Source organism: Wyeomyia smithii, chromosome 1 (assembly GCF_029784165.1).
Source record: "Wyeomyia smithii strain HCP4-BCI-WySm-NY-G18 chromosome 1, ASM2978416v1, whole genome shotgun sequence".
NCBI classification, from domain to species: Eukaryota; Metazoa; Arthropoda; class Insecta; order Diptera; family Culicidae; genus Wyeomyia; species Wyeomyia smithii.
This window is the reverse complement of record NC_073694.1, coordinates 16,726,330-16,749,841: the sequence shown is the minus strand read 5'-3', so window position 1 is coordinate 16,749,841 and position 23,512 is coordinate 16,726,330. Positions and strand designations below refer to the sequence as shown.

At 43.2% G+C, this 23,512-nt stretch overlaps 1 protein-coding gene across 11 annotated transcripts in view; it reads right to left on the bottom strand.

Annotated features, from left to right (window-relative positions):
- Positions 1-1,248: 1,248 nt before the first annotated feature.
- Positions 1,249-23,512, bottom strand: part of LOC129717311 (histone deacetylase 4) — a 148,479-nt gene continuing 126,215 nt past the window's right edge. For all 11 annotated transcript variants that reach the window (XM_055667181.1, XM_055667185.1, XM_055667215.1 and 8 more), the window contains 5 exons: positions 21,935-22,146; positions 21,467-21,871; positions 19,875-21,404; positions 19,514-19,821; positions 1,249-6,144 (listed from right to left, as the gene is read on the bottom strand). In XM_055667181.1, the coding sequence (XP_055523156.1) occupies positions 6,084-6,144; positions 19,514-19,821; positions 19,875-21,404; positions 21,467-21,871; positions 21,935-22,146 (2,516 nt within the window). In that variant the 3' untranslated portion in view covers positions 1,249-6,083. The remainder of the gene's footprint in view (positions 6,145-19,513; positions 19,822-19,874; positions 21,405-21,466; positions 21,872-21,934; positions 22,147-23,512) is intronic.

Here is a 23,512-nt window from a genome sequence, read left to right as displayed (position 1 = left end):
ATAACAAACACTAGAATAATGAATTATTCATGTTTTGATAGTTCTGTATAGGTAAAAAAAACGTGAAAAACTACTATGTATTAAAACATGTGGGCAATATAATTGAAAACGAGGATTTAAATTGATGCAGACTATCTTCCCGGGGTTAATCCTAGTATTAGCCAGTCAGAATTGAACCAAGCTTTTCCGGGACCTAGAAACATTATTCGTTCCAAAATAAAGCGGAAAATAATATTACAAAGGATGGGGCGAGCGGCAAATCAATCGTCTGACCAATTTTGGTACTGCAGATGGCGAATCTGCTGGATTTTGGTAGGGTTACCATTTGGTTGGAGTTAAAAATCAGTACAACTTTTCTTTCCGGTACAAATTTGATCTAAGTTATTTTCATTTTTTGAAATATCAATAAATAAAACCACAATCTGAGATTTGCACTGCAACATACGCCAAAACACTCATTTATTCATTTAACGTACCTATTTCTCAGACGATTTAATTCTGCAACTTTGATTCATCAGGCGTTAGTAGATACTTAAAAATGTAGCACACGTAAACTATTTGAAATTATACCTAACAACTGTCAGATGTTTAACGGTTTCAACGACTAGACAATTTCTCTCGTCAAGATTCTACCAAAGAAAAAAATCGTTCGAAATGAGTCCGTTTCTTTCCGGGGTGAAGATAAAAGTACTGAACAATCTTCAACATTTCTGAATATCCGGCATCATTCAGGAAAATCAGGACAAATGCTAAAATATCAAAAATAAATCAGGACGCTCCAAACGGGTCTCAAAATCAGGACATGTCCTGCTAAATCAGGACGGATGGTATCCCTAGATTTTGGACGAGTAGCTCGTCTGTCACTCAGATACCGCCAGAGTTTAACTCGCGGTTCCCGGACACAACATTTTGCTCGCCTCGTTTTCTGTAATTCTGTTCCGATTCTCCGTTGTTCTTACATAGAAAACCTTTATAAAATAAGCGGAAACATCGATTATCCATAGGTAAGCGTTCAGTTTGTTTCTATTTTTTTTTGCAGTAAAACAAAAAAGTTTCACGAGTTGGCAGGAAATCCATTGAAAATAAATAACATTTGTTCCAAGAGATTCCCTTCCGTGATGTTGAGAATTGGCTAAACAACAGGTTCAGTGAAGTTGATCTGGAAGTAACACCCACCCGAGGCCCTTGTCTTGATAATTCATTTGCTTTTGCTTTCTTTTGTTGCTACTTCTTCGTGCTACGTGTGGCTTCTGTTTTTTCGCTTATTTATTAATTTCCGTGTAACACAAAACGATCATGTTATGTTTGTCTCCTCTGGCTGATTTTTTTTTACTCCTCGGTTTGTTTTTCTGAGACTGTTTTTCTGTTGTTGGATTTGCAAAATTCTTGTATGTTCGTCTGAGTGGTTTCTCTTCTCCACCAGAGTTTTTTCTTCTTGAGTGCAACTTCCTGCAAGATTTGAAATCTGATTCGTTCTAGCCTCTACTTTCTCTCTTTTTCCATTTTTTGCGCCCCATTTTGGTTTTTAGGTTGTGCTTAATCGTTTTTAGTAGTTTTTCGTCATGTTACAGAACAGGTCATTAGTACAGCAAGATTGGGCGGTTTTTTCATCTTCTTCTCTTTGTTCTCCTACGGTTAGTACGTATTTCGACACGGCCTTCACAAAATGATGTCGGATGGTGATCGTGTGTAGCGGCAAAGGGTTTGTTTGGGCTTTCAATTTTTGTTTTTTCAACAGTACACAGTACAGTACAAAATTTAGTTTCTGCCAGAAAAATATACCATCTCATGCTTCTACGTTCGTGTTTCCACTTTTTTAGCCTATATCCTAACTAGTTGCACATAGTTTTCGTTTTTTTTCTTCTGCTGTTAAATAGAACTTTACTCTTTTCCTACTCGCTTCACTACTTCGGTTTCGGTTTTTGCACTCGTTCACAGGAGAGCGGCCAAGCTCTCCCCGGTAAAAATTTAACTAGCTAATTCTGATGTCTGAATGTCTGACGTCACTCTTTGAGTGTGTATGTGTGTTTGTGTTTAGGGGGTGAGAGTTGTTTTCTTTTTCCTATTGGAGGAGTGTTTTGTTTCGAAAACAAAATAAACTCTGCTTCAATCGTTTTAGTACAAAAAATATAAACAGCAACAGTTGAATAAAATTGAACGCTCTATATAGCTAAATAATAATAATGGTAATAATAATAATAATATAATAATAATAATAGTAATGAAAGGAGTACCATTAGTTTAACATAAGGAAGGAAAGCGAGCACGGTAGAGTGGCCCGCAGCTTTTATGGCAAACGTTTGTAACGTACGATTTTTCTTGCTTATTCGAATGAGGCTTACCAGACAATCGCTTTGGTTTGTTAGCTTTTTCCTCACTAGGGAAGTTCGAGCGGGGGCCCCCAAGGTTGGAGTTGAAGGGCCCCCGGAACTTCACACGGGAGGTAAACACGAGAGCAAGTGCCGCGGAAACAAGAACAACACTGACTTAGGATGCTAGAGTAATAATAATTCCAGGTTGAGCCTCATTTCACAAAACCGCGGACGACGACGACGGAAGCAATCTGTTTTTTTTTTCGTAATCAAAAGTCGAACCACTCTACCGAGAAGAAAGCCCACAGGGTTTTCAACTATTTACAACTTATTGTCGTAGTTTTTTCCTCTTCTTCTGTTTCAATAACATTGCTTAAACTTAGACAGTGAGTTAACTAAAAATAAACATTCGTACAAGGTGTACCCTTTCTCTCGCGATTATTTTTCTCCCTTTCTTTGTGTTTTTCTTTATATATATAAATTACTTTCTTTAAAAGAGGAATGTTTGAATCTTTAATTCTGGCTTACTTTCTTTAAATTCCTTACACCTATAATAGATCCAAAAGTGTATTTTCTTCGCTTTCTTTTTTGTTTTTCGTTTTGTTTGTTTGTTTGCTAAATATGAGTTTGGATTTTGTTTGAGGTTTCTTTTTTTTCTCTTTCGTTTTGTTTTCTTTTATTTTACTTAGTACAACAAAAGCGTATTCGTTCGTTTCATCAAATGTTTCTCCTCCTCCTATCTGCAACAGACAGTGAAGGGTATTTTGTTCCTGTTCTCCTCTGCTTGGGTGAGTGTTCGTGACTTCGAAGTGTGTTTCAATAAAGCTACTTTTCGATTTAGTGGAAAAAAAACGGAAATAAGTGTGTGGAAGTGGCATGATTCTAAAACCAACAAAAAAAAATACCTAAGGGGATGGAAAAGTACAAATGCAAATTTTCTTCGCTTAAAACAGTTGTAAGAAAAACAATATCACATCTCACAGCTTTCGTAGCTTGGCTGCGAGTTTCTTCGATTAATTTTCCTGCACAATTGCGTGTGTCTGTGTATGTGTTGGTGTAATTCCAAGAAACAAGAAGAAAAAAGTGTCCAGCACTTGACAAATCACTATTTCTCTACAAACTATTGGTTTTTTTGTTGTTCTTGGTTTTTTCCCTTTGGCAAGCCGAAGGTTTTAGTACAAAATGATTTAGGATTCAGTTGTTTTAGTACGCAACTAAACACCCGCACAAATAAATTCTCTAGCAGAATCGGTCTTTATCGGGTTTACTGTAGTAGTTTTAAAGTACAATCGTGACTCAGAAAAAATAACAATAAGATTTTGGGGACGATAAACTTTTAAAGGGTTCTCAATAAAAACGGATCTTTCGAGTCGATTGTCTGTTTTTTTTTCTCGCACGCGACTTTGTGTGTGTGTTTGTTGCCTTCCAAATATGTGTGTGTGTCAGTGTGTGCTTTTGCGATAACAATATTGGCAAAAATCTGTTCAAATATTTCTAAACGATCAAATGTTCTAACATTGTGTTGTATCTTTTCTCCTCCCTCCTTCTTCTCCGTTGTTTGAAAGCTTATAAATTCTGTGTTCTTTTCTAAATCTGCTTTTTACTTATCTTTTGTTTTTTTTTTTTTTAAGTTTGTATTTGTTTTCGTTGGTATACATTAAGGTCACTCAACATTGATTAAAGATAAACTGTTAAAAATTGTTTCCTTATTCGCGTCGGTATCTTCTTTTTTTCTTCTCCTAATATTCGCTATAAATATTTTTTCTCTGTTGAAATTTAGGTTTTGCCTTATTTTTTTTTCTTGCACATTCAGTTGTCTTTTTTTAGTTACTGTTTGCTTGCGCGGTAGCTAAAAACACACGTGTTTTTTTTTCAATTTTTTCCTGTGACATTCAGTTGATTTTTTTAATGGGTCTTGGATTCCTTTTTTTCTAGATTATTGTTTGATGGCAGCAGTTATAACGTTCTATTCGTGTGGATTTTTAAATGTTAGCTTTAATTTGTCGTTAATTTGAAGCATCCTTGCATGACTCAGGGCGAAGCATAATATTTATTGATTGGGTTGAGCAAAATCTTCTGAGACTGTATAGATTTTTTAAGTTTTTCGCATTTTGTTTAAACTATCAGTAACGTGTGACATGTGTTTTCTCTCAAAAGATGCTTGATAAGTAATGTTGCTAAAAGGGACGATGGCTTAGTATATTCTAACATTCTTTCATTTTTATTTTAACTCGGAAGCATATAAAAACAAGCTTGACACTTTTTCCCCTCTCGAACATAACCCGTTAAAAGTTCGTCCAAATCAGCGACATTACTTATCGCACCTAGAGCAGCAAAAAGGGCATGGAAGAATCATAACTGGGTAACTCTCGTGGTTTCGATATAGAAAATATCCGCAAAAAAAAGGATGATCCAAACTCTGATTAGAAATATATAGGAAATATGTTTGCCCCAACAAAGCTAAATATTCTGACTTTTTAGGGCTACTCTCTATCTGTACAAGTAGTTAGTTTTTTTTTCTCTATAAAAATTACTTTGTAATTACCATTTTATTCGCATTTTGTAAAACAAACGTACTTTCTTTATCTCTTGTTAATAAGAATTCATTTTTTTGTTACGTTCAACTAGTTTTTTTCCTGTTTTTTTTTTATATTCAATTGTTGAATAGTGGTTTAGAACAAACAGTTTCCATCGAGGTTGCCTTTACACTCACAAAGATTAACAAATAGCAACATTCGTTTTTTTACTTCTTCTTAATACATCTCACAGTGTGACACAGCTAACGATGAGAAAGATGACAAACTAAGAGAGGATTTTTTCGCAGCTTCAAAACATACTCTACAACAAGTTACTTTGCTAACACAGTGCTTTTCCGTTCATCGAACCAGCTTAGTTTAAGTGTTCCATCATTCTCAGATCGGATCGGAGCAGTTGAAACTTCACAAACTACAAAAAGCAGGAAAAAAAGTCGGTGTCCTCCAACTTTTTGAATTTCAGATTGAAATCCAAACCAGTCCTCGAAAAAAAACTTGTTGCCAAGCGTCTACCATTCGAATGCTCTTCTGTCTCACGCTAAGAGGATCTATGTTTTTTTTATCTTCTTTATCCATTTTAAAAATTTCTATGACAAAATAAACTCCGAATCGGAATTTTCTACTGCACAAACGCGTGTTTCCCTGAATAATGTTTGTTTTGTTACAAAACCGTTTCTTGCCTATTTTCTCCAAACTGGCACACGACACGTTCTACCAAAAATATGCTAGAAAATAAACTCAGTTCTTTATAAATAACGTCGTACCTGCTCTCTCTGTATCCTTCTTTCTCTTTAGCTCTTTAAATTTGTTGTGTATCTAATCACTTTAAAAAAAATCGGTCGCCAGCGGCGTTCGATTTGTTCGATTAACATTGCCTAGTTCAGTTGTTGCATGCAAATATCATTACATTTATCTTTCAATGTATGTATGTCTAAAATGTGTGTGGGTGTGTCGATAGAAAACAAAAACGAATCGTTCTATCCCGGTTCTTCCCCGCTGCGGCTCTCGCCTTCCCGGCCAGTCGGCCTTTCGACTACCACCAGTTTTTGTTTTTGACACCAAGTATAATGACATTACCAAGTAGTGCGATGTAAAAAACCGGTTCTTGCCTGTCTGTCTGTCTGTCTGTGCTTGGTGGACAGGCCCGGCTAGGCTAGCGTAGGTACGGCTTTTTTTCTTCTTCACGAGGACGGAGGAAGAACTCCACAAAATTGTTCATCAGGCTGCGGCCACTTCTCTACTTTGACTCGTCCTGATCCATCGGCTCCTCCGAGTCCTCTCGGGAGATGTCTGACGTTCTGCGGAAAAAAAAGTTTAAACTCAATTGGTGCTGAACTAAAACTAGAATTTGTGCTGAAATATAATTTAAAATCAGCTAGATTGGAATCGAGATGGAAGTTCAACTCAACGAATAAATTTTGTGACTTATTCGTTTTTATTGGGGTGCGATCCTGGTGACCCTATCTCTGCGGCTGCCATCCGAATTTGGTTCCACGAAAATAAATTTAGTTGTACGTTTATTTGTCTGTGGCGAAAGCTCAACCAAACAGAGGAAAGCAGGCTTCGAAATGGTCAGCATTTTCATTTGGTCTCGCTTCCTTAGCGTGCGTCACAGCAGGCTTTCGCTCGTTAATATGAAACAACCGTCGCCTCTCAAACAATGAAAAGGACCGTCACGTTATTCGACACTCGCGCATCAAAGAGATGCACACTGTCATTCGTTTGACGATGTTATTTTGGCCTATTTCTGTTTACTTCGTTCTATTTAGATTGAGAAATATTATTACAAGATCAATGATATAAATGATTTCCAAAATATCCGCACTCAACGTGCGTAATTATCATTTCTAGAAAAAATGTCAAAATACGTTTGAGGGAACAAAAACGTTGTGGTGGCGGTACTCGTTTGACATGTTTGTTCAAGAATGTATTAAAACAACGAGCATTGGTAGCGTCAGAGGACGAGGAAGACGATTATCGCAGTGAAAAGTGGAACTACCGTAACCATTTCGAAGTCTGCACGAAAGATACACGTCATTCATCATTCCAAAGCTCTCTAAGGAATTCTCCTTCGAGGAGACGGTTGCCAAGTTAACCCTAAAAAATAGTCTTATTTTGATGCATGAGCATGAGCATGATTGATCGCCCGCGGTTGCTACTCTGTTATTGCCAGGTCAGCTGTATTTACACAATTGATGATGTTTGAGATTAACATACATCCTCAATGTGTAAAAACTGGTGACCTCAATCTTTTTATTGGACAATACCAGCGCCGGCCGCATCCGAATGCAGATCAAATAAGGAATGTGTATAGGAATATGATGACATGATACTCGCTTTGATGGAAGCCGAGAACACCTCTGCACTTCCACGAGAAATCACTGGGAGGTCGGATAAAAGGGTAGGGTTTGTTGCAGCATAGTTCGTTTTGGTAAACGGTGCGCTGCCACCGAGTCTCTCTTACCGTATCACGTCTTTTATGACAGCCACCGACGACGTCGACGATCACGATAGCGTTAATATTCCTAACCGATATCCACGAAAGTTCTCGCATAATACACTCGAAAGACTGAAAATTTAACGGTTATTAGGCCAGACAATATATTTTAAATTGCATCCACAACCATAATCGCAATATGAATATACAAGCAAATCGGAAGGTAATTACTTTCTGCGGCCTTGCGTAATTTTCGTTAATTGAACGTATCGCACTATACTACGCGTTTTAGTTCCAGCAAGTGTTATTTTATTGATTGATTTTATTGATTGAACCTAAGTCAAACCCTATTGAACAACCGTACGTCGAACGCGAATAGATGGCAATTATACCACTGGGAAATATATTAAAAAGCATTGTCGTCAACCATGAAATGATGGATTATGCGCTCGGGAAACTACTCGGGAAATTTTTTTATACTTAATTAAATCAACAATTATACCGCGCGCGACATGTGTTATAAGCCGGCCATTGTAAAGGTAATCTTGAACGCGTTGAAGAAGCTCGCTAACGTAGGTAGAAATGAACTAAGTATCCTAATGAATTCAAAAACTGGCAATTTTTCATGCATCCAAAGCCCGTAAATTTCAAAAACGAAAAATTGCATGAGTTTTTTTTAAATGCCAAAATTGTCAATATCAGAATACAACCGGCATAGACTCGTAACACGCAGACTTACGAGACACCAAATAATCACTCAAAAGTTGAATATATGTAACAGTATTTTTCAAAAGCTGTAAAAATCATAAAACTTGACGAAATACCCACAAAACTATGCCTTATTTTAAGTTTGCTAAATGTTGAAAATATCATGCTTAAGATCCAAAAGAAAACCCGCAAATATCTGCATTTGAATAATCTGTATATAAATAATCTGTACACGAGCCCGTGTAACCTGCGATCTGCGGACAACTCCACACATCTAGCAAGCAGCTGTAGTTTGCAACTACTGCTCAAAATAAATCTCTCATCGACCTCACACAATACCCTCACTCGTTTATTAGATCATAGTGAACCTGTAAGTCAGAGAACCGACAAGGCACCCACCGTCAAGGCAACCGTCAACATCAAAACAGACGAGCTGTATAATTTTTGGTGTGGTAGCCGCCCCATCGGGGAGCCCCCCGCCGACCCTCCAACACACAGGCTTACTAATTAGATACAAAGCCAATTCGTCTGTGTATCTCTCACATAGTTATCGACTCAAGAGTTACCTATTGAATGAAAAAACTAGTAAAATTCCATGCATTCAAAGCCATAAAAATTTAGAAAATTCAGATACACTTTTTCCTCAGAACAATGCGCATAAATGTATATAAAACCGAGCAGAGTTCCAACTCCATTTGAAAAATGCCAAACCAATCGCAATCAAAGTATGTTTCAATATAATTGTTTGAAAAAGAAAAGTTTATTTACGGAAATATTTATCCAAAAGCTAGAAAAATCATAAAATGAAATCCGCGATTCTATGAGACAATTCCAAATATCATGCGCCAAAAGTAAATTGTAAGGATTCTATATACTAAAACTATCGACGTTAAAGCAAGACGCATATTCAACGATTTGATTAGAAATTTATGTGTGCCTATTACCTTTCATAAACACAATTCATCTATTCCATCTCTCATGAACTCTAATAGACAACAATATTCCACATAACCACATAACAATAGGGGTCTTCACATCGAGCTCGTATACGAACACCCAGCCGTAGAAAATAGTCTTATTTTGATGTGCATAAACGGATAATCATGCGTCAAATTCACTCCCGACTTTTGAATAATTGAAAACGCAAATTTTTCTTTAAAATTATCAATTGATGGTCATTACGGTATTAACGCATCGATAAATAACAAACCCCAGGATTCAGGTTTTAATATTTCTTTATTGATTAAGAACAAACGAGAAAAGACCAACGCACTGTCAACAAAAACACGGGCAATGTTGCTGAAAACGAGGAGTCAAAATGACGCAGACTATCTGTTGTTGAATGGACGAACCGGATAAACGAGAAGTAACTGGAACCTGGACTGGACACTGACACCAGAGAACCGACTTTTCACGTGGTCGAACCGAGAACAATAACTACGCAATAAAAGAACGAGCGAGTAAAAAAAGCGACTTTATTGCTCCACGTTTCCGTTACAAGTGAAATTTTAGTTTTCGTTTCCCTTTCTCTTGCCAAATAAAGATATAAAAGAAAATAGACTGGTTGTATACCAGGGGATTGCTAAAAACACCTCAACATCCTCCCCGCCTTGAGGTAGCACCTCAATCCGGAAGTGGACATAGCTTCTGAACTGGACGTTGATACTCTGTCTTGCCTCGACGCAAAGTGACGATACGCACCAATCCCTGCTGATCTGGATGCACTGCAGATACTCTGGCCAACTCCCACGCTGAGGGTGGTACATTATCGCCTTTCACCAAGACTAGCTGACCTGGTTTTATGTTCTCCTGGCTTGTTCTCCATTTTCCTCTTGGTTGCAATGTTGCGAGATATTCATTTCGCCACTTGTTCCAAAACTCGATCGTATAGCGCTGAACCTTCTTCCAACGATCAAGTCGATTCATTTGTACTTGTGAAACATCAGGTTCGGGTAATAGATTTAACGGCTGGCCCACAAGAAAAGGCCCCGGTGTGAGCGGTTCAAAATTATCGACCGATGACGAAATGGGGCACAGCGGCCTCGAATTCAGACACGCCTCGATTTGGCAAAGAACTGTAGTCAGCTCCTCATAAGTCAACTTCTCATTTCCAACGATTGGTCGAAGCAGCCTCTTGGCGCTTTTCACTGCTGCTTCCCAAATACTGCCTTGGTGAGGACTGGAGGGTGGTATAAATTTCCAGCTTATACCAAGATTGCTGAAATGACGCGCTGCGTCCTTGCTGTGAGTCATCAATGCCGAGTAAGTTTCCTTCAAACGTCGATCAGCGCCAACCAGATTTGTACCGTTATCGGACCATATTTCATTGCAATATCCTCGCCGCGCAATCATTCGTTTCAACGCCCCCAAGAACGAAGCAGTCGATAGATCTCCCGCTGCCTCCAAATACACCGCCTTGGTCGATAGGCATATAAAAACGACGATATATCCCTTCATTGATCTCTCTCCTCGAGTGTTACTGGAGCGAACTAAAATGGGACCTGCATAGTCCACCCCAACATGGGCAAATGGACGACATGCCGTTACACGCGCCGCTGGAAGACTTCCCATCAATTGTTGAGCCGTTTTCGCCTTCAAGCGACAGCATTTAACACAGTTACGCACAGTTTGTTTCACTACGTCCTGACACCCCTTAATGTAGTAGTACTGGTTGATTGTTGCGGTCAACAACGATGGACCGGCGTGACAATTCTGAACATGTAGTTCCTCCACTAACAGCTTTGTAAATCGATGTTCCTTGGGTACGATTACAGGATGCTTAATGCGAAATGGACGGCTGGAGTGTTGTAATCGACCACCAACTCGCATTGCTCCGTCGTTATCTAGAAATGGGTACATATCACTGATCTTAGATTTCACAGAAACTTCCCGACCGTTAACTAAGCAGTTGATTTCCTTCTTGTAAATGTCACACTGTGCCAACCTTGCGAATTGCATTCTGGCCTCATGCAACTCAGACGGCGTTATCATACCATTTTGTTTGGGTTTTTGAACTCTCGGTGCCTTCATGTTGGCGATAAAACGCTTCACGAATGCTAGCTGCCGACATGCTGCATTAAAAGTAGACTTCCGATCAAGTATCTGCCTTTCTATCACGTAATTGGTGCTTGGGAGTGCTACCAGTATGTTGAGCGATTGAAATCGTTTACGCACCTCAAGCATATCATCGTTAAATTCTTCCTCAATAACGTTGTGTTTCCATGTTGAGGAATCCTCTACTAGCCAAGGAGGTCCTGTCCACCAAAGTGGATGGTTGATTAACTCTGAAGGGTTTATACCCCGTGAGGCACAATCTGCAGGATTTTCGTGTGACGATACATGCTCCCAATGCCGACGAGGCAAAATATCTAGAATCGTGGACACCCTGTTTGCTACGTAGGTGTTTCACTTGCGTGGGTGGTTACTAAGCCATTGCAAGACTATGGTAGAATCAGTCCATGCAAACTGTTGAATTTGAAAACGTCCGAGTGGTCCTGCTATACGTTTCATCAACCTAGCCAACAGTTCTGCTGCATTTAGTTCGAGACGGGGGATCGTGACTTGTTTAACCGGTGCCACCTTCGTTTTAGCTGCAATCTCTAATTTGACCATTTTCGCTAACCGATCTCAAATAAACTACTGCGGCGTATGCTTCCTCAGAAGCGTCTGAGAAACCATGCAGTTCAATTTGACCTTTAAAGTTTGCCATCCATCTGGGAATTTTAACTTGCTCGAGTTGTGAAAGATTTTGTTTCATCTGTTCCCATGCATCTCCGATGCACGGAGGTAATGCATCATGCCAATTCAAATCGTAAAGCCAACATTGTTGATAAAAAATTTTTGCACGAATGATAACTGGTGCAAACCATCCAAGCGGATCAAACAACCGCGCAGTGTCCGACAGCAACTGGTGTTTTGTGTTGGGACCATCAACTTGCAAATTAATCTTAAAAGTAAACACGTCTGCTTCGGGTAACCAATGAGTACCAAGCGCCTTCACTGAATTCCGCTCGTCCGGGAATTTGATTGGTTTGGCATTAACGTTGACATCTGAAAGTGAGCTGGAAACCGTTGTTGAATTCGAACTCCACTTCCGCAAGATGAAACCAGCATGGTGTAGGATCTCGTTAATCTGCTTGATCAACTCTATTGCCTCTTCGTCAGTATCAGCTCCCGAAGTCAGATCATCGACGTAGGTGTGCTCCCTAATTCGTTCAGCAGCTTCAGGATATTTTTTCTCGAACACTTCCGCTGCCTTCTTTAACGCTGCCATAGCCAAAAATCCAGAATTCTTGAGACCGTAGGTGACAGTCAAAAGCCGAAAATGCTGTATGGGTTTATCCGATGAATCTCGCCATACTATGCGCTGATAGTTCGTATCGTCTGGATGCACCAATACCTGGCGGTACATCTTTTCGATGTCCGCTGTAAATACCACCGGAAAAGAACGAAATCGCAGAAGGACATCAAATAAATCAGCATTGATATTGGGCGCGTTTAGCAACAAATCATTGAGTGATGCTCCGGACGACGTAACACATGACCCGTCAAATACAACGCGAAGTTTGGTCGTGAGACTGTCTTCCTTAATAACTCCATGGTGAGGTAAATAGCAGGACTTCGTACAATCAACTGCTACTTCCGAATCAGGAATTAACTGCATGTGGCCCAAGTCTACATACTCTTGCATAAACGTTGCGTATCTTTCCTTAAAACCTTCATAGTTTTGGAATCTGCGTTCCATGGCTCTGAGGCGTTTAACAGCAGCCGTCAAAGATTCACCGAGTTTGTGTTCTGAATCGTCCAGCGGTAGCCTTACGATAAAGCGTCCATCTTTTGTACGTGTGAATGTTGAATCGAAATGTTTGATTACTCTTTTTTCCTCCTCTACCAAAGGTTTGGTGTCGTGCAGCTCTTGATCCTCCCAAAACATTCGTAATGTACGGTCAATATCGAAATCTTGACGAAGATTGATCACAGCGTGATTAGCGTGTATACTCTCTTGTTTGCAAATTTTTCCTGCGACCATCCATCCAAATATGGAACGCTGTGCAATAGGAACACCGTTTTGATTCTTGACCTGCCCCGATTGAAGTACGGACAGGAAGACATCTGAACCCAAAATAGCATAAATTGAACTCGATTTGTTGAATCGAGGATCAGCTAGTTGTAATCCCTTTAGATACGGCATGTTCGATGCGCTAAACTGCTGGCACGGCAGGGTTGCCGTCAGCTTTCCCAAAATATACGCCTGAGTAGTAAGTGTAGCCTTCTCGTCGAATCGCGATGAAATCACCAACGAGACCTTGCCGGCTGTAGTACCGACTACCTCTCCGTTGACTCCTGTGACTTCCACATTGGCGTTGAACCGCTTCAGTCCAAGGCGTTTGGCACACGCCTCGGTGATCAGAGATGCCTGCGATCCAGAATCTATGAGAATTCTTACCTCGTGTGACTTGCCGTCTTGTCCCCTAACATAAGCTACCACCGTTGGTAACAAAGAAAACGTGGTTGGTTCCGAACTACAGCTAACCGTTTGCGTCGCGTTTGCCGAAATCGACGACTCTTCACCGCTTTGCTGCTTTGTTTCAATTTCACCGTCCGGCTGGTCCGATGGTTTGGCATCCTTTCTACATAGTAACGTGTGGTGTCGCTGCTTGCAGTTTGGAGTACGGCAGACTGATTTTGATGTACATCGCTTTGCTGTGTGGGATGGGCGCAAGCAGTTGTAACATAACTTTGAAGAAACTACAAGCTCACGACGCGCCGATAAATCCATCGCCTTGAAAGATTCACACTGGTACACCGGATGATCCTTTGAACATTTCGCACAAGTTTGGGGAACAGCGGTAGCGGCAGCATGGAAGGTTTGCAGTTTTCTCTCGTTGCCACTCGTCTTTGGGTATTCCTTCTTAACTGTGTCGTATGTTTTCTTCCCAAAAGCCAGACATGTTTCTAATGCATCGCAGCGTTTTTGCAGAAAATCCAGAAAATCCGTGAAGGAAGGGTTTTCGACATCAATTATTTTCTGTGCCCATAACGAACGTGTATCGCGATCTACCTTTTCCAGCAGCAGATGAATGAGCCATGGGTCACGGGTCTCGTATTCGTTTCCTAATGCCCTAAGTTGGCGAATGACGCCATCAGAAACAGCCAATATTTTTTTCAATCCATTTGCGTTGCCAGCGGCTGGTTGATCGACAAACTCTCTGATGAGTGCAAACACCGTATATTTATTTTTATCGTAATGCGCAACTAATGTTTCCCAAGCTTCGCGATAATTGGCATCACTGATCGGGAACGAATATACCATCCTTTTAGCCTCTCCGTCGAGGTACGAAAAAAGGTACTGCATTTTAACGGAATCCATTAAATCATCTCGTTTGTGAATCGTGCTCTCGAACAAATCCTTGAATGAACGCCAATTTTTCCTTTCCCCTGCAAACACGGGAATGTTTAGCTGCGGTAGCTTTACGTTAAGCTGCGGCTCATGGTTCACTGGAGGATTTTCTAAAACTGGTTGATTTCGACGTGTAAGAACTGCCTGTTGCGTTTCCAGCAGTGCTTTGATTGCGTCACGTAAATCACTTGTATAGTCCTCTGATTTAACACTGCAAACAGAACCATTTTCCTGCGATTCTTCCAGGAACTGGTTATACAAATCCTTAACCTTAAAATACACTTCGTCGAACTGCAGTCGATGATTAAAAACAGAAGCAACATCCTCTAAGTGGGCCGTATTCTCTTCAATCGCAGTTTGAACGATGTCGAAATGACCAGCAAGTTCCGTGAGTTTAGTGCGTCTTTCAAGCACTTCCGCAGCGGACGGTTTCCGACAGCGAATGTTGTGTGCGACGGACAACTCCCATTTCACTTTCGCAAAAATAACCTCTCGCTTCAAAGCCAACTTATCCGCGGTTGCTGAATCCATGATCCGGACGTGAAGGGCCAAAATGTTGTTGAATGGACGAACCGGATAAACGAGAAGTAACTGGAACCTGGACTGGACACTGACGCCAGAGAACCGACTTTTCACGTGGTCGAACCGAGAACAATAACTACGCAATAAAAGAACGAGCGAGTAAAAAAAGCGACTTTATTGCTCTACGTTTCCGTTACAAGTGAAATTTTAGTTTTCGTTTCCCTTTCTCTTGCCAAATAAAGATATAAAAGAAAATAGACTGGTTGTATACCAGGGGATTGCTAAAAACATTTCAACACTATCTTTCCAGGGTTAAAAACCATTTTCGACAATCCGGTTCCCACCCTTCACCGTCGGTACCAGTATTTCCAGACGGTGAAAGAGGAAAATGAATATTTTGTAATTTACTCCTGTCGAGTCAATCGAGCTTGTCCGGATTTCAAGCTGCAGGAGCTAAAAAGGAGCAGTTCAAGACCCAGATTTTTGTGTGCGGGTTAAGGTCACATCCGGATGCGGTTGCTTCCAAAAATAAACGAAATCCAAGACATCGAGCTAGAGAAGATTGTAGAGGAGTGCAAGCGCATGATTAATTTGAAGGACACTTCGCTAATCGGTCGCCAAGTTCCTCTCGCGGCCGGTACAGCTGCTACCCAGGCCGTCCGTAAACAGTTCTCTCCACCGCAACCAACAGAAAAAGAAGTTCGGTGGCAACAAATCCGGCATGCCGATGTCTTCGTGTTGGGCGTGCGCGGTATGCACTACTCCAGCGAATGCAATTTCAAGATGCACAAATGCTGTGACTGTGTCCGCACGGGCCATAAGGAGGGCTACTGTTCCTGTTTCACATCCAAGTCGAACCTAAGCCATCCAAGGAGAAGCAGAAAAACAAAAACTACCACGCAACAAGGATTGTGGCCGTTAACAATGTTACGCGTAACCGGCGCTATGTGGAGACAGCGATCAATGGAGTTCCAGTCGAAATGCAGCTGGACTCGGGCACGGATATCAGAATGATAATCAAGCAAAACTGGATCAACGTCGGGGCACCGAGTTGTAAATTTCAACAGTTTCTGGGGACAAGTTGAACATCGTGGCCATGTTCCGGGCGAATCTCAAATCGGCGAAACTCACAAGGAAGGTAATTGTTAGGTTTGTTGTGCTGACACGCATCCCGAAGCCTAACGCCAGCCGAATCCAGATATAGTCAGATAGAAAAGAAAGCATTGGGTCTGGTGTACGCCGTTACAAAATTCCGCCGGATGATCTACGGGATCTACGCTCTTAGCTATTTTCGGGTCGAAGCGTGGAATTCCTCCATACACTGCCAACCGCCTTCGAAGGTAGAAAATCATCATGCTTCTGTATGACTGCCGCATCGAATGCACATCCACGAGCCATTTCGGGAACGCGGATATCCTCTCCCGCCTGATCAACTCACACATCAAGCCGGACCAAGGGTATATAATTGCGTCGCTAGAAGTTCTCTACAATATAGTCTGCCATTCCATAGAGTATCTTTCCATCACGAATAAGGCGATTACGGAGGAGAACAACCAGGACCGAGCATTTCAGAAAGTCTTCGAGCTCGTGCAGAAGGGTTGGCCAGGTGATGCCAATTCTCTCACTGGAACAACGGATGTTCAGCAGTTCTTCGCACGTCGATAATCACATTGACGAGCAAATCACCGTGCTGGAAGGTGCCTGCCAGGAGTTTGCCTCTGTCGCAAAAATGGACACCAAGACGAAGCTCGAATTGTGGCCGATCCCTAGAAAACCTTGGCAAAGGTTACACGCTGGTTTCGCTGGTACCATCGACGACACACACTTCTCCCTAGTGGTGGATTCATACCCTAAATGGCCGGAAATCATTCCGACCAAGCGCACCACTACCGTTGCTACACTGTCGAGTCTGCGAAGATCTTCGGGAGATTCGGTATGCCGGAAGTATTGGTGACCAACAATGGTCCACAGCTGACTAGCGACACCTTCGAAGGATTCTGCGAGAAAAATGGGATCATGCATCTCAAAACAGCACACTTTCATCCCCAAAGCAACGGACAGTCGGAACGCTTCGTTGACACCTTTAAAAGGACGGCTAAGAAAATTCAGGCCGGAGAGGAAGACCTGGGGTGGTATTGTACAGCTCGATTCAAACGCGTTTCGCTTTTTTCGAGTACGTCACATACTGCCAGTTTTGCTTTAAGCTCAAAAGGAGCTGTCATTGACATTTTTCCTTCGGCTCATCAAAGTCGAAAAAAATACGGAAAACGAAACATAACGCTCACCAGCGATCATTAAGTTTTGCTCGAGTTACTCGAAACGAAATGCGCAATGTCACCCTTGGACGAAGCACTCGACACATTCCTTATGTGCTACCGTTCAACTCCCTGTAGTAGTGCGCCTGGCGGGAAGTTAGAACTTCTTCGCCCACCAAGCAACTTCACCAAGATAAACAACAGCCAGTAAGACCGCCAATTCAACGCGAAGCATGGTGCGAAGAAGAAGAGCTTTGAGCCGAAAGAGAAGGTGTACGCGCAAGTGTACCACGGTATCAACTGGAGCTGGATTGCCGGAGAAGTTGTAGAGCGAAAAGGTCGAGTAATGTATCATGTGTGGCTCCCAGAATGGTAACGGTTAACCCGTTCACACAGTAATCAACTACGAAAACGATTTGGCAAAAACTGAAAAACCTAACCAAGCTGAGGTAAGCATACCACTAAAAATCCTGTTAGATACTTGGGGTTTGAAACCATCGGCAGATCCTACTGCTACCGAGGCTGGACCCTGGACAGAACTACCACCACCGGAACCGGAAAGCTTGGACGAACTGCAGCAAGAGTTCCTGTCTGAACTTGTCGAACCACGTCAATCGGCGCCAGAAGGTTTAAACACGGAAAACACCTGGAGGCATCCAAATTGAGAAGCCAGCTCCCAGATCGATCACGTACTGATTGACGGTCGGCACTTTTCGGATGTTACTGATGTTAGGTCTTTTCGGGGACCAAACATTGACTTGTTTGTAAGATCTGCACACAGTTGTCGAACGTGCTGAAATCTCGCACAGAGAGGACGACGCGTTACAACATTCAGCGGTTGAAACCTGATGGCGTGGCAGCAGAATACGCTAGATAGAGCTAGATCAACGGATCCTAAAACAGCTGGAGGAACGAGTGGACGACATAAATGGACTGTGGAGCTGTGTATCCACGGTGACATCGAAACGACCGCGAGAGAGGTGGGAGGTACGACGCGTGGAAGACAGCTGTGCCGGTCATGTGTAATGACAAGGACGGCAACCTGCTAACTGATAAACCGACGGTTGCAACCAGGTGGAAGGAGCATTTTCAGGAGGAGTAAGGAGGCGGATGAACAGAGCAGGAACAGGATTACGATTATGAGTGACGAACAAACTGTGGAGCCACTAACACAGGAGTAGGTGAAAAAGGCGATTAGTAAGCTGAAAAACGGCAAGGCCGCTTGGAAGGACGGAGTTCCGGCCGAACTTCATACTAATTAGGCTGATTCGTATGACGCTGGAGAAATCGAAATCATGTGTGCGGAAAGCTGGCAAGATATCAGCCGCGTTCGTAACGTTAGATGGACTGAAGCAGGGGATTGGCTCTCTAACTTACTATTCAACATCGCCCTTGAAGGTAAAGTGCGAAAAGCAAACGTACAAAGAAACGGTACGATCATCACGGAATCTCATATGCATCTTGGTTTTGCGGACGACATTTATATCATCGTTATCGACCGTAGGGCCGTGGAGTAGGCCTTCGTGCTTTTAAAGAGGGAAGCAGCGAGATTGGGACTACCTTTAATTCTACCAAAACAAGGGCCTTCTACGGACTACGTAGAAGGTCCCGTAGTTTGCAAACTCGCACAAAACTAGCGCTGTATAGGACGCAGATACTCCCGGTGGCCCTTTACGGACATGAAACATGGACGCTGAAGGAAGCTGATCGACGAGTGCTCAGAGTGCTTGAGCGTAGAGTTCTGCGATCGATACTTGGCGGTAAATTGGAATATGGTGAGTGGCGCAGACGCATGTTGTACCAGGTATACAAAGATGCTGATATAGTGAAGGTAATACAACGGGGAGGGCTTCAGTAGGCTGGACATGTAGCCAAAATGCCTGACGAGAGAACCGCCAAAACTATCTTCAGTAGAGAACCAGGAAAAGGTCGTCGACTCCGTGGTAGACCTCGCACGCGGTGGAAGAAGATGCCCAACCTGCTGGTGTACGAGGAGATTGGAAAACGGCTGCCCAAGACAGAAGGAGCTGGACATCACTAATTCGTTTGGCCCTAGACCGGTGAACGGTCCGTTAGCCAACAAAGTAAAATAAAGTAATTAAGTAAGGTACCTAATTGTTTGTTACGTTACATATTCGGTCCACCCTCACATCGTAACAGTTTCTATCGAATAAGAGTAATGAGGCATTTTTAAAACAACTTCTGGAAAAAATGTTAATTTTCAATTTTACTTTTACACTCAATCGGACAGAGCTGAAGTTTGAGCACATTCAACATAAACAATTGGTTGTCGAGAAGAATGATAAAAAAATAAAATTCTCAGCTGTCTTAACTTCGACACTCACCTATTGGGCGGTTGCATCGACAGTCCAGCCATCGCCGTAACCGTGTCCGATTCTTCCCGATCGGCTCCACTGACGGCCTGCATCGCGGAAAAACTAACCGTATGAGCCAGCCGCTTCACGCAAGGCCAGTGCGTCATCTGGATGGCAATGGTTTTCTGCAGGGTTTCGATTGCCGACTGGCAAGGTGGCCTCGACAGTTCGGCCGCCGCAATCGGCGACAGCTCATCGCCGAGCAGAGCGCGTACGCATTCCTGTGCGGAATCACAGATCGCCGGCAGATCGTATCCTCCCTCTAGTGCCAATACCACCTGACAAGAAAAAAAAGTTGAAAATATTTTCTCTCCAAGCTAACGCAACCTACCTTTCCATTGGCCAACTTCATCAGTTCCCGGGTCAAATAGCCAAAACAGGCCGGAGAAACCATATAGCCACCCAGCGGAGCTGGATGGCCAAAGGCAGCGTCGAAGCCGGCCGACACCAGCACTATATCGGGTTGAAAATCGCGCGCAATTGGCATCACTACGGTCCGGAAGGCTGCCAGATATTCGGCATCGCCAAGGGGAGGATTTAGTCCACCCGACCAGGGAATATTCACATTAAAGCCCAGTCCTGCTCCGGCTCCACATTCGGTTGGACCACCGGTACCAGGGAAAAAGTTCCCATCATCATGCCGATGGATCGATAAATACAACACGTTCGGGTCATCGTAGAATACCTGCTGCGTTCCGTTACCATGATGAACATCCCAGTCGACGATTAAAATGCGTCGCATCTCATCCGGAAGTCTCTGTAGCAGTAGTTTGCCAGCGATCGCTATTGAGTTGAAGAAGCAAAAACCCATAGCAGCATTCGGTTCCGCGTGGTGACCAGGTGGACGGACGACAGCAAAGGCGTTCTGAATTTCACTTTTAGCCACCTTGTAGGCAAGATCTATCACGCAACCGGCCGCCATACGTGCAGCAGCTGCCGTGTGATGCTCGTTCCAGGTGGTGTCCAAGTCGACTCCAACGCCACCGCATGCTAGACGCACGAAACTGACCCGGCTGGCGTCCATCTTCTGACGGTTGATCTGATTTGTACCAAAGAGGAGGGAATGCGCTTCGTTGTGCACAGTTTGCAGTTCTTCCTGGGTAGCTTTGCGCGAACGGAGTTTGTCACAGCGGGATGCCAGTCCGGTTTCGACCAGTCTTGCCCAGACACTCTGCAAGCGGCCACTGTGCTCCGGATGGGCTGCATTGTCACCGCAAACGCACGAGTGCTTCAACATGAGACTGTCGAAGGCTAAACCGGTCGTCAGTTTGCCATTTTGTTGCACCAGACGGACGGGAATAGCCGAGGCAGACGTTGAAGTGGTTAGCTGCAGCGGACCTGGACTGGTGAGTCCTTCATTGGTGTAGCTCAGCATCGAACGGCTACGGTTTTGAACGGTGAGATTGACCGGGGGTGGAATGTCGTCTTGACCGGTGTCGGATAATGCAACCGGGTGGTTACTGCTGGCCGGCGTTCCAAGGTGAACCAAAGGGCTGGAGGATGTTCGGGAAAGCGGCCGCAGCAGAGGGCGATTGTACGGATCTTCAAGCATGCCGATTTGTATCGACTGCTGCATCAGCGCTAACTCGCGCTGTTGCGCCTGGAGAAATTCGACATGCTGCTGCTGTAAGCTTTCGGCTGAATCGCGTAGCAGTGTCGTGTGGGAGGTGCTCTTGATTACGCTGTTTGAGGTAATTACCGTTGTCTTGGGGGGTTGCTTTTTATCCGTTAAATCGATTACCTCGCCGGATTCGACTTCCTCCTTGAGCTGCGGCTCCCGGACACAGTTGGCGCGGCTCAGCGCTGCCTGGCGGATTTTTTGCTTCATCAGCAGATGCTGCTCGTATGCCTGTCGTTCAGCCTAGCGTTGGATTCAGGATTCAGTTAGGTTAGAAAATTGTTCGATCAAAATGAAATACTTACGTCACTGTTCTCGTAATGAGTTTGTCCGATGTTGACCACCGATCCTGGCGCTCCGGTTAGCATCGGATGCCCGAGGGGAAGGGGAGCGGATTGGGTTCGACCTAGCGGTCGATGGCCTTGCTTGTGTAGGCGGGCCTGCGCTACTTGGGCATCGGTGATTGGGTGACCGTAGACCGTCGGTACACCCGCGTTAATTCCTCCCATTGGATTGATCGAGAGACCACTGGCGGCTGCAGCTGCTGCGGCCGCCGCGACAGCAGCCGCCTGCAACTGCTGCTCGGTTAGCATCGAGGGATGATTCACGAAATGCGAAGGTAACGGTGGATGATGATGCGAAAGTGTAGGTGGTTGTGGTGGCGGACCGGCTGCCACTAGTGGGTGCGGTGGTCGCAATGGAACCATTGCCTAGGCAAGTGTTTTAGAGTTTAGGAGCGTTCACAAGCTATCGAATCGAACCAGCAAACTTACGATATGATTCGCGGAGTGCGCATCCGAAAGATGCGGCCGACCCAGCGAGATGTTCGGCATCGAGGGCGAGCTAAACAGTGCCAAATCGTTGATGCTGGAACGATACTGTGGGTCTTCGTTCTCCTCTTGGATGGGGGCATTCGAGGGGGAGCCACGGCTTCCCAGTGCCGGGGGCGAGTTAGGACCCGAATCCGGTGTTCCGCTGGAGCAGTCTATGTTTTTTTGGGGGGAAACAAAAAATAAACAAGCGGTAAGTTATCATCAATTAATGCGTGGTTATTATAAAATGAGCTAAAAGTGATTTATCCGGTAGCTAGCGGGTCATTCCTAAACCACGTGGTCGTTAAAAAAAAATCTTGAGCCGAAGAGAAAAAACACTATGTTCTAATACGATTTTTTTGGGATTTGCTGTCATTTAAAGCTTGCTTCATTCGGAAATATTGTCAGTTGTAGAGTAGTGCCTCTCAGCAAAAACATCATATCAAGAAGACTGGGAACTCTGCCTGAGACTGAGCGACAGTTTTGGCAGCGCAGTCTTACGAGTAAAAGTGGAACTGAGGCATGCTAGTGTGTGTGCTGGCGATGCGAATGCAAGCCGATCGCACAGGTTGGACCACCACATAGCCCACTCTGTCTTCGCAGCGATGCAAATTTCCACCTTAAATAGATGGAGTGCGCTGTTTGATTTGACGCTTGTCATTTGTATGGGATCGATCCAGAGATGCCAGTCTTCTTGATATGATGTTTTTGCTCTCAGTGTGTCGAACATTGACATTTTTGCATGACACCGTATCGAAAAGAATTGTTGCATCTCTTGCAGAGTGCGACAGCAGCGTTCAACTGTACGCTTCTCTATTTGAGAGGCTACTGACATACTGAGGCGTCAAATGAAGCGAAGCAAGAAGCGTCGCAAAAACGTCCGAGCTACTTCTTCGAACGTCTATATGAAACGCTTAAACCGGTCATACTGGAGCGGCAAAGACGCGTCGATAGAGGCGGCGAAACAGAACGAGTAGTGTTTTGACGCGCGTATATGTACGCGGTAATACCATATTCAGACTAAATCTTCTATCGCCAGGTGCTTCATATTTGCTTTGTTTTGGTTTGGTAATTTAAAAAAGCAAATAAAATACATTTTCGTTTAGAAAATGTTAAAATGTTTAGAAGAGGGTTGTGCAGTAAATCCATGTTCAGACTAAACCTGATATCGCCAGGTACTTAATATTTGCTTTATTTTGGACTTAAATCTTAAAAAAGAAAAAAGTAGGATAGAAAATACTATCGGGAAAAATTTTCAGGTCGTCGGGAAAATAGCACTGATATTATTGATTGATATTGTTGAGTTTTGATTCAAATGGCCAGAAATTTAGCATGCTGAACTTCTTTGGTCGCGAAAATGCAAGCCGCTGAGTAACTAGCTGTGCTCACATGGGTTATTGAAATCCTAACAGATATTATAAACTAGTTGAACGTTGCTCAGGGTCAACGAGTTTAAAATTCAGAATAATTTCTTATATTTTTTACTACGTCTGTAGCGCAACTCACTCAGTAATATTATTTTATTTCATGAAAAAAATC